The sequence below is a fragment of the Anolis carolinensis genome, unplaced genomic scaffold, assembly GCF_035594765.1.
Source record: "Anolis carolinensis isolate JA03-04 unplaced genomic scaffold, rAnoCar3.1.pri scaffold_14, whole genome shotgun sequence".
NCBI lineage: Eukaryota > Metazoa > Chordata > Lepidosauria > Squamata > Dactyloidae > Anolis > Anolis carolinensis.
In genome coordinates this window covers 7,288,897-7,306,108 of record NW_026943825.1, presented here as the reverse complement: position 1 = coordinate 7,306,108, position 17,212 = coordinate 7,288,897, and the positions used below count along the sequence as shown (strand labels likewise).

At 41.8% G+C, this 17,212-nt stretch overlaps 1 protein-coding gene across 2 annotated transcripts in view; it reads right to left on the bottom strand.

Moving 5' to 3' along the window:
• rps6ka4 (ribosomal protein S6 kinase A4) overlaps positions 1-17,212 on the bottom strand; it is a 29,782-nt gene that overhangs the window by 6,293 nt on the left and 6,277 nt on the right. For both annotated transcript variants that reach the window (XM_008122701.3, XM_062965169.1), the window contains exons 5-16: positions 17,082-17,189; positions 16,844-16,924; positions 15,517-15,620; positions 14,828-14,978; positions 12,711-12,872; positions 10,465-10,590; positions 8,442-8,575; positions 6,673-6,766; positions 6,412-6,582; positions 4,038-4,229; positions 2,421-2,580; positions 441-604 (exon numbers count right to left, since the gene is read on the bottom strand). In XM_008122701.3, coding sequence (XP_008120908.1) covers positions 441-604; positions 2,421-2,580; positions 4,038-4,229; positions 6,412-6,582; positions 6,673-6,766; positions 8,442-8,575; positions 10,465-10,590; positions 12,711-12,872; positions 14,828-14,978; positions 15,517-15,620; positions 16,844-16,924; positions 17,082-17,189 — 1,647 coding nt within the window. The remainder of the gene's footprint in view (positions 1-440; positions 605-2,420; positions 2,581-4,037; positions 4,230-6,411; positions 6,583-6,672; positions 6,767-8,441; positions 8,576-10,464; positions 10,591-12,710; positions 12,873-14,827; positions 14,979-15,516; positions 15,621-16,843; positions 16,925-17,081; positions 17,190-17,212) is intronic.

Sequence of the window (17,212 nt, the reverse complement as noted above, 5' to 3'; positions counted from 1 at the left end):
GTAGTAAATAAATGCAGTAAATAAATAACAAATAAATACATTTTAGACTTAGGCTCGCCCAAAGTCTGAAATGACTTGAAGGCACAAAACAACAACAACAATCCTAATTAACGACAATCTCATTGGCCAGAAGCAGGAGCACACTTCCCATTGAAATCCTGATAAATGTATGTTGGTTAAAATTATTTTTATTTTTAAATATTGTATTGTTGTTGTTGTTGTTTTTGCACTACAAATAAGACATGTGCAGTGTGCATCGGAATTTGTTTGTATTTTTTTTTTCAAATGATAATCCGGCCCTTCAACAGTCTGAAGGATTGTGGACTGGCCCTCAGATTAAAAAGTTTGAGGACCCCTGCCTTAAACCTACATTAGTATTTGTTATGCAATGCTTTTGACACGAAATAAATAAATTGCTGGAAGGCCTGTTTGGGGCTCACCATGAAGGCGACGTTGACGCCGGTGCGCACGGCGGGGCCCGAGCTCTCCAGGATGTCGGGGGTCATGAGGGGCGTGGAGGAGAGGGCGCTCCCGTCCAGCAGCCACTCGTTGTAGCGCAAGCTGGAGATCTTCAGCCGCTTGGCAGGGTCCACGGTGAGGAGGCCTGGTCAAAAAACGGGTGGACGATAATTACCGTATATACTCGAGTATAAGGAGCCCGGTGGCGAAGTGTGTTAAAGCACTGAGCTGCTGAACTTGCAGACCGAAAGGTCCCAGGTTCAAACCCCGGGAGCAGCGTGAGCGGCCGCTGTTAGCTCCAGCTTCTGCCAACCTAGCAGTTCGAAAACATGCCAATGTGAGTAGATCAATAGGTACCACTCTGGCGGGAAGGTAACGGTCACATCAGCCTTATTATGGTTGCCTTCAAAGGGCCGTTGAAGCCATGGATGGAGAATCAATAAATACAGAGGGCCAACTATATATATATATATATATATATATATATATATATATATATATATATATATAGCCAACTTAGCAGTTCGAAAACATGCCAATGTGAGTAGATCAATAGGTACCGCTCTGGCAGGAAGGTAACGGTCATATCAGCCTTATTATGGTTGCCTTCAAAGGGCCATTGAAGCCATGGATGGAGAGTCAATGAATACAGAGGGCCAACTATATATATATATAGCCAACCTAGCAGTTTGAAAACATGCCAATGTGAGTAGATCAATAGGTACTGCTCCGGCAGGAAGGTAACAGCGCTCCATGCCAATGGCCACATGTCCTTGGAAGTGTCTATGGACAATGCTGGCTTTTCGGCTTAGAAATGGAGATGAGCACCAACCCCCAGAGTCAGACACAACTAGACTTAACGTCAGGGGAAACCTTTACCTTTATCTTATACTTGAGTATAAGCCGACCCGACTATAAGCTGAGGCACCTAATTTTACCACAAAAAAACTGGGAAAACATTGACTCCAGTATAAGCCGAGAGCGGTAAATCTCAGAAATAAAAATAGATAATAAAATTACATTTTTGAATATTTACATAAAACTGTAATTTAAGATAACACTGTCCAACTCTGATTAAATCATTATTCTCAACTTCTTCAATGTAAATGTGCTTATGTATCCTTATAATAATATCTACTCACATTTGCATGTTTTCAAACTGCTAGGTTGGCAGGAGCTGGGGCTAACAGCAGGCGCTCATTCCGCTCCCGGGATTTGAACCTGGGACCTTTTGGTCTGCAAGTTCAGCAGCTCAGCGCTTGAATACACTGAGCCACCAGGGGCACCCATAATTACATAAAACTGTAATTTAATATAAGACTGTCCAACTCTGATTAAATCATTATTCTCAACTTCTTCAGTGTAAATGTGCTTATGTATCCTTATAATAATAGAGTAAAATAATAAATGTAATAATAATAATAAATACAGTAAAATAATAAATGTAGTAATTGAGTAAAATAATAAATGCAATAATAATAATAATATCACAACAAAATAATAAATGTATTAATAGTAATAAAAATAAAGGTAAAGGTTTGCCCCTGACGTTAAGTCCAGTCATGACCGACTCTGGGGTTTGGTGCTCATTTCCATTTCTAAGCCAAAGAGCCGGCGTTGTCCGTAGACACCTCTAAGGACATGTGGCCGGCATGACTGCACGGAGTGCCGTTACCTTCCCGCCGGAGCGGTACCTATTGATCTACTCACATTGGCATGTTTTCGAACTGCTAGATTGGCAGAAGATGGGGATAACAATAGGTATCACTCTGGCAGGAAGGTAATGGCGCTCCATGCAGTCATGCCAGTGGCCACATGACCTTGGAGATGTCTATGGACAATGCTGGCTCTTGGGCTTAGAAATGAGCACCACCCCACAGAGTCGGACACACCAAGCGGAGAGTCAAGTGAGGAATACCCCTTTCTTCCACTTCCTCCCAGCTCTCATTTCCCAGGCTCACCTCTCACCAGCTCCTTGGCCTCTTCGGACACGTTCTTCCAGGCCTCGCCCTCCAAAGAAAACCGGCCTTCCTTGATCTTGTGCATGATCTCGGCCGCGTGGTTTGCCGCGCTCCCGTCTTGGCTGCTGTGGAAGGGGACCTGTCCGGAGAGCATGGTGTACTGCAAAGGAGGGACGAAGGGGAAGGCGAGTCACAACACACAATGGCATTAGGGGCAGGAAACACACTTCCATGTGGTTTTGCAAAAGTATGTACTTTCAGGCTCGTTTTGGATCCTGTCAATCCATATGTTTATTATACAAGTCCCAAAAGCTATGAAAGGGACAGAATAATGCCTCTGTCTATCTGGAGCCCCGGTGGCAAAGTGTGTTAAAGCACTGAGCTGTTGAACTTGCAGACCGAAAGGTCCCAGGTTCAAATCCCGGGAGCGGAGTGAGCGCCCGCTGTTAGCTCCAGCTTCTGCCAAGCTAGCAGTTCGAAAACATGCAAATGTGAGTAGATCAATAGGTACTGCTCCAGTGGGAAGGTGATGCTCCATGCAGTCGTGCCAGTCACATGACCTTGGAGGTGTCTATGGACAACACCGGCTCTTCGGCTTATAAATGGAGATGAGCACCAACCGCCAGAGTCGGACATGACTGGACTTAACGTCAGGGGAAAACTTTACCTTTTACCTATCTATCTAGACACATAATAAATGTGAATATGTGTATGTGTGAATGTGGCAAGATTGTCCGCATACACAGACAGTGCTGGGGAGCCACCAAAGCCCTCCCTCCATGGACACTGCAGGTTACAGTGAGCGCCACATCCCAGTGTTCCTTTCTCTCTCCATTGGTGTCCAATTTGCATGACCCCGCCCATTGCCTCTCCGTTAACCCTTTCCTATTTTCTATGACACACAGCACCTGAACATACTATTAAGGGAGGCTTGGGGAGAATTCACCCTGATTTACAGGAGTTGTAGGGACTGGGATTTATAGTTCACCTGCAATATAAGAGCCCTCTGAACCCCACCAACAATAGACCTGGAGCCAGTTTGCCATACAGACCCACTATGACCAACTTTGCATACTGACGGGGCTTGGGAGTGACTGACCTTGACATCCAGGAGTTATAGTTCACCTGTATTCAGAGAACACTGAACCCATTTGATGACGGATCTGGACCAAATTGGCACACCAATTCAACATGGCCAACTGGGAATACTGGCGGACTTTTGGGGTGATTGACCTTTAACTCTGGGAGTTATAGTTAACCTGTATTCTATGAACCCTCTGAACCCCCACCAATGACGGATCTGGACCAAACCTGGCACACAGACCCAGTGATGATACTGGCAAGCTTTGTGGCTGATTTACCTTGGCACCAGAGAGTTATAGTTCACCCATATTCAGAGAATATTGAACCCAGCAGATGACGGATCTGGACCAAATTTGGAACACAAACCCAAGATGGGTCTATCTATCAGTCAATGAATTTATCCATTCACCCATCCATCTACCCATCCATATATCTATCCATCCGTGTCTGGAAGAGACCCTTTAAGGATACCTACAAGCCTAAATCTGCATTCCCGCTCCCTCCTGAAAGAGTATTTTTCTCCGTCTCACCTACCAAGATAACCCCGAGGCTCCAGAGGTCGCAAGACTCATCGTAGCCCCCGTCCCGCAAGAGCTCCGGGGCGGCATACTGCAGGGTGAAGCAGGGCGTCTGCATGGGCTGCGAGTTCTGGGGGCGCAGGCGGGCAAAGCCAAAGTCAATCACCTTCACGGGGGCCCCGTCGGATTCGTCCGCATAGAGAATGTTCTGAGAGAGGAGCACACAGAACACAATGGGACTTCTGCTTAAGCACCTCCACGGAAGGAGATTCCATCACCAGCATCATTATCAAAGTTTGGTTTTATTATTATTATTATTTTATTATGACAGCAAACAAGATAGATATGCTGGATTTTGTTGTTATTATTATTATTATTATTATAGAATCATAAGTGTTTGAAGAGATTGCCAAGGGCCAACTCCCTGCCATGCAGGAAGACCCAATCAAAGCCTTCCCGATAGACAGCCATCAGACCTCTACTTAAACATCTCCAGCAAAGGAGACTCCACCATCATCAGCATTATAAAAGATCATCATCATCATCACCACAAGGACCATCCAGTCCAACTCCCTGACATCCAGGAAGGCACAATCAAAGCCTTCCTAATAGATGGCCATCCAGCCTCTGCTTAAAGACCTCCAGCAAAGGAGACTCCATCTCCACTATCATCGTCTTTATAAATTATTATTATTATTATTATTATTATTATTATTATTATTATTATTATTATTTTACAACCTGAGAGTTGAAAGAGACCGCAAGGACCATCCAGTCCAACTCCCTGACATCCAGGAAGGCACAATCAAAGCCTTCCTAATAGATGGCCATCCAGCCTCTGCTTAAACACCTCCAGCAAAGGAGACTCCATCTCCACTATCGTCATTATAAATTATTATTATTATTATTATTATTATTTTACAACCTGAGAGTTGAAAGAGACCGCAAGGACCATCCAGTCCAACTCCCTGACATCCAGGAAGGCACAATCAAAGCCTTCCTAATAGATGGCCATCCAGCCTCTGCTTAAACACCTCCAGCAAAGGAGACTCCATCTCCACTATCGTCATTATAAATTATTATTATTATTATTATTATTATTATTTTACAACCTGAGAGTTGAAAGAGACCGCAAGGACCATTCAGTCCAACTCCATGACATGCAGGTAGACACAATCAAAGCCTTCCCGATAGATAGTCATCCAGCCTCTACTTAAACACCTCCAGAGAAGGAGACTCCATCTCCACTATCATTGTCATTATAAATTATTATTATTATACAATCTGAGAGATTGAAGATACCGCAAGAACCATTCAGTCCAACTCCATGACATGCAGGTAGACACAATCAAAGCCGTCCCAATAGATGGCCATCCAGCTTCTGCTTAAACACCTCCAGAGAAGGAGACTCCATTTCCACTATCATCATCATTATACATTATTATTATTATTATTATTATTATTACAGAATCTGAGAGTTGGAAGAGACCGCAAGAACTATTCAGTCCAACTCCATGACATGCAGGTAGACACAATCAAAGACTTCCCGATAGACAGCCATCCAGCCTCTACTTAAACACCTCCAGCAAAGGAGACTCCATCTCCACTATCATCATCATTATAAATTATTATTATTATAGAATCTGAGAGTTGGAAGAGACCGCAAGGACCATTCAGTCCAAATCCATGACATGCAGGTAGACACAATCAAAGACTTCCCGATAGATGGCCATCCAGCTTCTGCTTAAACACCTCCAGAGAAGGAGACTCCATCTATCATCGTCATTATAAATTATTATTATTATTATTATTATTATTATTATTATTATTATAGAATCTGAGAGTTGGAAGAGACTGCAAGGACCATCCAGTCCAGCTCCATGACATGCAGGTAGATACAATCAAAGCCTTCCCAATAGATAGCCATCCAGCTTCTACTTAAGCACCTCCAGAGAAGGAGACTCTTCCATGTCAGAGTATTTACAGCGCAGCAGTAGTTGGATGGAAGCAGTGGAACGCAGAACAGAGAGAGACTCAGAGACGTTGGTAAAACTATTTACAAAGTTTTACTGTATGCAGGAGTAATCAACACAAACAGACTTGCAGACAACAGATGAACACAGGACTGCTCTGTTCTCCAACAGAACTTGACTCGAACTCTAGGCAGACAGAACTCAACTGAGCTGAACTGATGCAATCCTTATGCACAAACACTTGTGTCTGGATACTCCCTAGTTCCAGCCACACATCAAGGTCATCATAGGTTCTTGGCAATTAACTCTTTCCACATTATGGTACATTCTGGATGATGCAATCAGTTGCAATACAAGCATGGCACAAATTGCATTTAAACACTATCAATACACAAATCCCACATTAACATTCCATACCTCAGGCTTAAGGTCTCGGTGCACGACCCCGGCGTCGTGCATGAAACTGACGGCAGAGACCAGGCTGCGCATAATCTGGCTGGCTTCGGACTCACTAAAGTGCTGCTTCCTCTTGATGCGGTCCAGGAGTTCCCCGCCTCGGAGCAATTCCATCACCAGATATGTATGGTACTGTGGGAAAGGGAAAGGACCAAAACTTTAAGAAACTGTATGCTGGGGTTTTGGAGGGTTTTTTTGCCTTTTAGAGCAAACTGAGCTCACCTGGTCATGATGGACGTCGTGCAACTTGACAACGTTCGGGTGGGCTTCGCAGATTTGCAAGGCGGCCACTTCTCGCTGCGTGTTCACTTCCATTCTGGACGGAAGGGTGGGACGGGGTTAGAAACACAGCCATGTGGGGATGGCAAAGCCATGCATTGACATGACTAAAAATACAGGATACAAAATAAGAACTAAACAACTAAACTTAAGTAGGTAAAGGTAAAGGCTTTCCCCTGACATGAAGTCTAGTCGTGTCCGACTCTGGAGCCGGTGTTCTCCGCAGACACCTCCAAGGTTACGTGGCCGCTTGCATGACTGCATACAGCGCCATTACCTTCCCGCTGGAGCAGTACCTATTGATCTACTCACATTTTGCATGTTTTTGAACTGCTAGGTTTGCAGAAACTGGGGCCAACAGCGGGCGCTCAATCCACTCCCCGGATTTGAACCGGTGACCTTTCGGTCAGTAAGTTCAGCAGCTCAGCGGTTTAACCTGCTGCGCCACCAAGGCACGTATGTACAGCTCACTTAATCCCTGACTTGTAAAGTCAGCAGCTGAGTCCTTATAGAAACTGAAGACAGATCAGATGTACGGTCTATCTAGCCTAGAGTCTGACACCTTGCTAAACCAATAAGCTTGGAAATGGTTAAAAAATAATTCTATTATTATTATTATTATTGATGACACAAAGACATAGTATGACACAGAAAACAAGATCTATATGCTGGATTTCATATCACAAAATCACAAGTCGAACACTTCCCAAGTATTTAGGACTGTGTGATGTATTTTCGGATGATGCATGCAGATTCCAGGTGGCCTTTTGCAGTTGACAATAATAATAATAATAATAATAATAATAATAATAAAAAACTGACACAATATGAGGACTTAAAGATCGAATTGCAAAGACTCTGGCACATGCCAATCAAGGTGGTCCCAGTGGTGATTGGCACACTGGGTGCAGTGCCTAAAGACCTTGGCCTGCACTTAAACACAATCAGTGCTGACAAAATTACCACCTGTCTGTTGCAAAAGGCCACCCTACTTGGATCTGTGCATATTATTCGCCAATACATCACACAGTCCTAGACACTTGTGTGATCCAAGACAACAGCCAGCAGAGTGTCTCCTGTGGACTCATCTTGTTGTGTTTCAAATAATAATAACAATAATAATAATAATATTTTTCGTGTCAGGAGCAACTCGAGTCGCTTCTGGAGTAAGAGAATTGGCCGTCTGCAAGGACGTTGCCCAGGGGACGCCCGGATGTTTTGATGTTTTTACCATCCTTGTGGGAGGCTTCTCTCGTGTCCCCGCATGGAGCTGGAGCTGATAGAGGGAGCTCATCTGCACTTTCCCCGGGTGGGATTAGAACCTGGCAGCTTTCAGGTCAGCAACCCAACCTTCAAGTCATGAGGCTTTAGTCCACTACACCATCGGGGGCTTCAATAATAATAATAATAATAATAATAATAATAATAATAATTGCACGCATCATCCGAAAATACATCACACAGTCCTAGACACTTGGGAAGTGTTCGACTTGTGATTTTGTGATATGAAATCCAGCATATCTATCTTGTTTGCTGTGTCATAATAAAATAATAATTATTATTATTGGGTTGCTGTGCGTTTTCCGGGCTGTCTGGCCATGTTCCAGAAGCATTCTCTCCTGACGTTTCGCCCACATCTTTGGCAGGCATCCTCGGGTTGTGATGTCGGTTGGAAACCAGGCAAGCAGGTTGAAGGAAGAGGAACCAATCACCTCTTGCTGATGATCTTGACGGCAAATTCGGCTCCGTTTTGGCGCTGCCGGCAGCGGCGACACAAGGAGAAGCTCCCCTCGCCCAGCGGCGGCTCCTTCAAGTCCATCTCGTACTTTTGGAAGAACGACGAATCCTGAGCAGGAAAAAGGAGGGACGGAGAGAAGAGGGCGTTAAGAGTTCCTCGAGAGAGTTCCTCCCAAACAGACCCACCCAAGGAGTTCCCTGATCAGGAACGTTCCCTTCCAAGGACAAAATGTGGTTAAGAGTAGGTTGCCAACTGGTTAAGGAGAATATGATGAAATACATAATTAAGAAAGCATAGATTTATTGTTGATTGATTTGTTTTATTGTTGTGTTTTATATTGTCTGTTTTGCCTGGGCTTGGCCCCATGTAAGCCGCCCCGAGTCCCCTTGGGGAGATGGGGCAGGGTATAAACATAAAATTATTATTATTATTATTATTATTATTGATGGGGATATTAGGGAACAATAAGATCAATGTAAAATATCAAGATCTATTAAAAGCTATTATTCCTGAGGGAAGGCAGTAATAGCTTGAGGTTGGAGAGATGAAAAAAAGTGGATTATGGTGAATTGGAATACCGTATATACTCGAATATAAGCCGACCCGAATATTTATATATATATTTATTTATTTTTCAAACTTATATGCCACCACTCCCCTAGGGCTCGGGGCAGCTTACAAGAACCGGCTAAAATCAACAATTTAAAAACATCTTAAAAACATCTTTAAAAAACATCCTAAAATATAAGCCAAAGCATTTAATTTTACCCCCAAAAAATACTGGGAAATCATTGACTCAAATATAAGCCAAGGATGGGAAATTTCAGAAATAAAAATAGATATCAATAAAATTACATTAATTGAGGCATCAGTAGGTTAAATGTTTTTGAATATTTACATCAAGCTCTAATTTAAGGTAAGACTCTCCAACTCTGATCAAATCATTATTCTCATCTTCAATGTAAATGTGCTTATGTATCCTTTTATTAATAAATACAGGAAAATAATACATGTAATAATAAATAGAGTAGAATAATAAATGTAATAATAATAATAACATCAGAGTGAAATAATAAATGTATTATTAATAATAATAAAAATAGAGTAAAATAAATGTAATAGTAGCAACAATAATAGAGTACAACAATAAATGTAATAATAATAGAGTAAAATAATAAATGTAATAATATCAATAATAATAGAGAAAAGTTAAATGTACCATATAATAATACAATACTTTATTGATTAGTCACTTTTGACCATATCAAAACATGTAAAACATACAATACATACACACTTACAAAAGTGAGACTCTACTGTAATAATAGTGAAATAATAAATGTATTAATAATAATAAAAATAGAGCAAAATAAATGTAATAGTAGCAACAAAATTAGAGAAAAATAATAAATGTACCATATATTCTCGAGTATAAGCTGACCCAAATATAAGCCAACCAGGATCCTCATCCGAGTATAAGCCGAGGGGGGCTTTTTCAGTCTTAAAAAAAGGGCTGAAAAACTAGGCTTATACTCGAGTATATACAGTAATTATTTGTTTGACCAGGTCCAATCAGAAATTATTGCAAATGTAACCTCTGAGGACAAGAAGGAAGATAAAACGAGGAAAATGAAAGAGAAATGGATAATATATTCCAATTAGATAAAAAGAGGCAAAGCCAATGTAAATATTGTACAGAATTGGGAAAAGTTGTGCTCATGGATGGAGTTAAAATTCTAATGGAATTGTATGGGGTAGGGAAAGGGAAAAAAGAATGAATATAATGATATATTAGATAGGTGAGTAGACAATATAGATGGGAAGAAGGTGGAGAAATGTGATAACAGATGAACGATGTGTAGGTATGAATGTTTGTATAAAATGTGCAATCTACTCACAACATGAAATATAATACCAATAAAAATATATTTTTTTAAAAAAGAGTTGGTTGCCAACTGGTTTTAGTTATGTGGTTTATCTGTTTTGAGGGCTGTTACCTTCATCATCGCGCTCCGGGCCACAGCAGAGCTTCCTGGCCGCTCCGCATCCAACGCCGCCCAAAGCACGTCGGCCGTCACAGCGTTGCGGTTGAAGAGGATGGAAGGCGCAATGAAGGAATATCCCTTTTTTAAAAAAGGTGCAAGGATCAGCAGAGGTATCTCAGAGGCATCGAGTCAAAAGATACCCTCTGTAATTCCGAACAGCAAAGCTTCCAGAAATTGGAAAGAAAACCTTGGGGTGCATCTATGCTGGGGAATGACTCCACTTTAATGCCTTGAAGGGACAGAGTTTCATCTATGCTGACGATTGTGCCATCACCGCTCAAACAGGGAGCTTTGAAATGGTTGAACAGAAGCTCTCCAAAGCTTTAGGTGCTCTTACTGCCTAGTACAGTGCCAAGTTTTTAACTTTGTTTGTGGCTTTTCTATATATTATAACTGTATTCTCCATTTGATAAATACCGTATATACTTGAATATAAGCCGAGGCACCTATTTTTACCGCAAAAAAACCTGGGGAAACATTGACTCCAGTATAAGCCATGATGCCAATAAAATTGCATTAACTGAGGCATCAATAGTTTAAATGTTTTTGAATCATTACATCAAACTGTAATTTAAGATATGACTGTTCAACTCTGATTAAATCGTTATTTTCATCTTCTTCAATGTAAATGTGCTTATGTATCCTTTTAATAATCATAGTGAAATAATATATGTAATAGTAATAATAATGCAGTAAAATAATAAATGAAATAATAGAGTAAAATAATAAATCTCTATATATAAAAGAGTGATGGCATCAGGGCAACGGACAAAACAACAAAACTACAGGCCCTCAACCTCGAAATTTGACAACACAACCCATCATTCATGGTTCTAGGTTGATACAACAAAAAGAAAAGAAAAATAAAGTCCTAATTACAGGGAGAGGAATAATAGTTTTTATCCAATTGCTGCCAGTTTGAAGGCTAAGCTCCACCCACTTGCTTTCCTAGCAACCTACTCAGCCCAGGGAACAAGCACAGTTAGGTCTCACTTAGGCCTCTTCCACAGATTATCAGATTTTAACTGGATTATATGGCAGTGTAGACTCAAGGCCCTTCCAAACAGCTATATAACCCATTTAGAATCTTATATGATCTGCTTTGAACTGGATTATCTTGACTCCACACTGCCATATAATCCACTTCAGTGTGCATACTAAACATAAAGACAACCATACAACAGACATTCAATACCACCACTACCCTGTTTCCCCTAAAATAAGACATCCTCAGAAAATAAGACCTAGTAGAGGTTTTGCTGAATTGCTAAATATAAGGCCTCCCCCGAAAGTAAGACCTAGCAAAGTTTTTGTTTGGAAGCATGCCCAATGAACAGAACACCAGAGCATGCAGGATCGGTAAATGTACATACCATAGAGTGTTGTACATGGAAATAATGGAAGTAACAAGAAATTCTTGATAGGATTCACAGTTTGTCTGGTTATGCTGGTTTGTGATGACAACTACTGTACAGTATATAATAAATGTTCATTTTTTTTGTTCAACAATAAATGTGAATTTGTCTTCATGGAAAAATAAGACATCCCCTGAAAATAAGACCTAACGCATCTTTGGGAGCAAAAATTAATATAAGACACTGTCTTATTTTCGGGGAAACACGGTAGCTCAACAATTTCTCACCAACACCACCAGACAACGCCACAGCAACGCATGGCCGGGCACAGCTAGTGTAATAATAATAATAATAATAATAATAATAATAATAGAGTAAAACAAATGTAAAAGTAACAACAATAATAGAGTAAAATAATAAATGTAACAATACCAACAATAATAGAGAAAAATAATAAATATACCATATAAGCTGACCTGAATATAAGCCCACCAGGACCCTCACCCGAGTATAAGCCAAGGAGGTTATTTTTCAGTCCTAAAAAAGGGCTGAAAAACTAGGCTTATACTCCAGTATATACAGTAAATAAAACGGCCTTGGTTCAATGCTATGGAATCCTGGGGGCTATAATTTGACAAGGCCTTGAGCCTTCTCTGCCACAGAATGCTAGTGCCTCAGCAAACTACAAATCCCAGCATTGTATCTCACTAAACCAGGTCAGTCAGATTAAATGTCAGATTCCTCATTCCTGAAGCCACTTCCCCTTTTGCTTTGCCTCAGCACGATGATGACCGTATGACACAAATTCAACGCAATTTAACCAAAAAAAAGGTGAGCATTCACCTGGAAGACACGTTCGAGGCTGGGAGGGGTCCCGGCAGGGGAGTAGATGGGCTCCAAGCTGGTGAACTCCTCTGCGAAATTCCGGACGTCCAGCTCGCTCCGGATGAGGGGCTTGAAGGGCGGCCGCACGCGACGGTCAGCCAGCTCTGTCCAGTCCAGACCCTGGGGGGTGGGGGGGGGGAAGATGCCAAATTAAGGGCGTTAACGCAGTACCTATTTATCTACTTACACTTGTTTTCAATCTGCTAGGTGGGCAGGGAGCTGCGGCTGATGGTGGGTGCTCACCCCAACCCGGGCTTGCAGTTTAGCCCTCTGTGCTAATTTAAACAGAGGGGCCGGGCTGTGGCACAGGCTGGTTAGCAGCCAGCTGCAATAAATCACCCTGACCAAGAGGTCATGAGTTCGAGGTCAGCCCATGTGGAGGTGAGCACCCAACAATTAAAAATAAAATATAGCCCCTGCTCGTTGCTGACCTAAGCAATCCGAAAGATAGTTGCATCTATCAAGTAGGAAATTTAGGTACCACTTATATGTGGGGAGGCTAATTTATGACACCATAAAAATCATCCAGCCGCCATTGGAATGAGGAAATGCCGTCACAGTGGATGATGAAGCAACTGCTCCCCCTGTGGCCGGAATCAAGCATCCCCTCAGGAAGCTGGATGCTGGAGAAGGTTTAAATTGCCTCTGCGTCTGTCTCTGTTCTATGTTATATGGCATTGAATGTTTGCCTTATATGTGTACAATGTGATCCCCCCTGATTCCCCGTTGGGGTGAGAAGGGCGGAATATAAATATTGTATATACTCGAGTATAAGCCGACCCAAATATAAGCCGAGGCACCTAATTTTACCACAAAAAAACTGGGAAAACATTGTCGGGGGTGCTTTGAATGCGATTTCCTGCTTCTTAGCAGGGGGTTGGACTGAATGGCCCATGAGGTCTCTTCCAACTCTACTATTCTATGATTCTATGACTCAAGTTTAAGCCGAGAGTGGTAAATTTCAGAAATAAAAACAGATACCAATAAAATTGCATTAATTGAGGCATCAGTAGGTTAAATGTTTTTGAATATTTACATAAAGCTCTAATTTAAGATAAGACTGTCCAGCTCTGATCAAATCATTATTCTCATCTTCTTCAATGTAAATGTGCTTATGTATCCTTTTAATAATAATAGAGTAAAATAATACACATAATAATAATAATAATAATAAATACAGGAAAATAATAAATGTAATAATAAATAGAGTAAAATAATAAATGTAATAATAATAATATCAGAGTGAAATAAATGTATTACTGTATTAATAATAAAAAATAGAGTAAAATAAATGTAATACCCTGTTTCCCCTAAAATAAGACATCCCCAGAAAATAAGACCTAGTAGAGGTTTTGCTGAATTACTAAATATAAGGCCTCCCCCGAAAGTAAGACCTAGTAACGTTTTTGTTTAGAACACCAGAGAATGCAGGATCGGTAAATGTACGTACCATAGAGTGTTGTACATGGAAATAATGGTAGTAACAAGAAATTCTTGATTTCACAGTTTGCCTGGTTATGCTGGTTTGTGGTGACAACGACTGTACAGTATATAATAAATGTTCATTTTTTGTTCAACAATAAATGTGAATTCTTCATGGAAAAATAAGACATCCCCTGAAAATAAGACCTAGCGCATCTTTGGGAGCAAAAATTAATATAAGACACTGTCTTATTTTCGGGGAAACACAGTAGTAGCAACAATAATAGAGGAAAATAATAAATGTAATAATACCAATAATAATAGAGAAAAATAATAAATGTACCATATATTCTCAAGTATAAGCTGACCCAAATATAAGCCAACCAGGACCCTCACCCGAGTATAAGCCGAGGGGGGCTTTTTCAGTCTTAAAAAAAGGGCTGAAAAACTAGGCTTATATTCGAGTATATACAGTACTATAAATAAAAATAAAAATAAAAAATGGAAGTGTGTGCAAAGGCCGGGGAGTAGTCCATAAGGTAAGATGGTGAAGAGAGAAACCCCAAAGCAGCTCTCCTTCTCCCTGCCTGAAAAGTATGTGATTCTTATTTTTGGCCTTTCGGCATCACCAACAAAAAGGAAATCCATCTCACCCTGAAGAAGGGGTGCTCCTTGATCTCCTGTGCGCCCGTGGGGCCCGACCCCAAGCGCTTCTTGGGGTCCTTACAGAGCAGCTTCTGGAGCAGATCACGGGCCACGGGACCGATGACGGAAGGGAACGGAGGGTTGCATTTCAGGATGCGCCTGGAACCCAAGACAGAGAGTGTTGGATTATGGTTGTATATGTGTATGAAATGTAAATCAAGTGTTTCTGCTGTTTTTGCAAGAGCAATGAAACAGTTAACAGCAGGCTAGTTTTGACTGACAGCCTGTTGTGATTGCTATGACCTATCAGGCATGGTTTCCGGCTTTGGAGGTCGGAACTTCCTGCAGACTGAGGAATGTGCTTTCTTATCTCTGTGTGTGTTGAGCTGGTGCTTGCTTGGGTGAAGAGGCTGAAGAAGAATGCCAGCTCAGAGCGATGGCTTTTGCTATGCTTTGTAAATGTTTGTAGATATTGAAATAAATGTTTGGACTTCAGACTAGAGATGACTTTGAGTCTGACATTTGAACAGAGGAACTGGTGTGGCGGACGATTGCAACCAATTCATCGGGTGCTGGAGAAGATGATTGATGGGAGTTTGGAGAAACCCACCCAGTGCGCACCCTGATCCCCTCGCCTCCACATCCCACCAATCACCCACACCTCCCTCCGCCCCCAATGGACTCACGGTCCCCTCACCTCGATACCTCCGCCTGGGAGTTCTTTTCCCCTTCCAACGTGAACGGCGAGGCGCCTGTCAGCAGCTCAAACATCAGGATCCCCAAGCTCCACCAGTCCACCGACTGCCAGGAGAAACCAAAACAAAATGCTTAGAAATGGTCAACGCATTCCCCCTCCGCTCAGGAATTTTCAACATCAACAAGATTCCCCCTGCACCTTAAGTCTTGGAACAGCGTTTCTAACCAAATAACCTGAAGGTTGCCTGTTCGAATCCGCGAGACGGGTGAGCTCTCATCTGTCAGCTCTAGCAAGTGGGGTTTATAGATCTGTGGAATAATGTCCAGGGTGGGAGAAAGAACTCTTGTCTGTTGCAGGTATGAATGTTGCAACTGGCCACTTTGATTAGAACTGAATGGCCTTGTAGCTTCAAAGCCTGGCTGCTTCCTGCCTCAAAGAGACAAGAGTTCTTTCTCCCACTCTGGACATTCCACAGATATATAAACCCCACTTGCCTTGTTTCCAACAGACCTCACCACCTCTGAGGATGCCTGCCATAGATATGGATGAAACATCAGGAGAGAATGCTTCTGGAACATTTATTTACAGTATTTATACAACAATAATAATAATAATAATAATAATAATAATAATAATAATAATAATAATAATAACAACTTTATTTTTATACCCCGCCTCTATCTCCCCAAAGGGGACTCAGGGCGGCTTACATGGGGCCAAGCCCGAATAAAAACAATAGCAATATAAAACACAACAATAGACAAGAGACAATGCACAATTATAAAAATTTAAACATTACCCAATAAAAACAAATGACAAAAACTGATAAAAACATGAATTAAAATGGAGAGGTTGTAAAAGTAAACTGGGTAAGGTGTACCATATAAGTACTGTAAACACGAGGTGCTGCAAATTCTTGGAAGTGCAAAGTGGGATGGGAGTAAACCCTGTGTCTATATCAAGTTGACAAAGGTAAAAAGTTATATTCCGCCCTTCTCACCCCAAAGGGGACTCAGGGCGGATTACAATGAACACATATATGGCAAACATTCAATGCCAACAGACAAACAACATACAGTACAGACAGACACAGAGGCATTAACATTTTTCCAGCTTCAGCTGCGCCACAGCCACGGCCATACCGCCAAAACTTGGTGAGGCAGTGGCACTCTCTGGAAGTCCTTGTAAAACTACAACTCCCAGGATTCTATAGCATTAAGCTACGGCAGTTAAAATAGTATCAAACTTATTAACGCTATAGAATAACAACAACCACCACCACATAAATGTATCCCTAGCTCCAATTCCAAGCCCTCCCTTCCCTTACCTTGCCATGTCCACTCTTGCTTCGGACAATCTCTGGAGCCATGTATTCAATGGTGCCACAGAAGGAGAAGGTCCGTTCTTTCTGTGATGAGGGTTAATTTGAGGGGGAAGGAGAAAGCAGTTGGTTTGAACCCAAACTTTCAATCAGTCTGTAGCTGTTAGTCACAAGCAGGCAAATAAAGGATCCCAACCTGACCAATGGCTCAGCACTGGTCAATTTCCCTGGGGGCCAGACTCACATCTTCCGTCACGAATTCCTTGCTCAGCCCGAAGTCGGTGAGCACCACGTGGCCCTCACTGTCCAGCAAGATATTCTCCAGCTTCACATCGCGGTAGATGATGCCAAGCTTGGGGCAAGAAAAAGGGCATG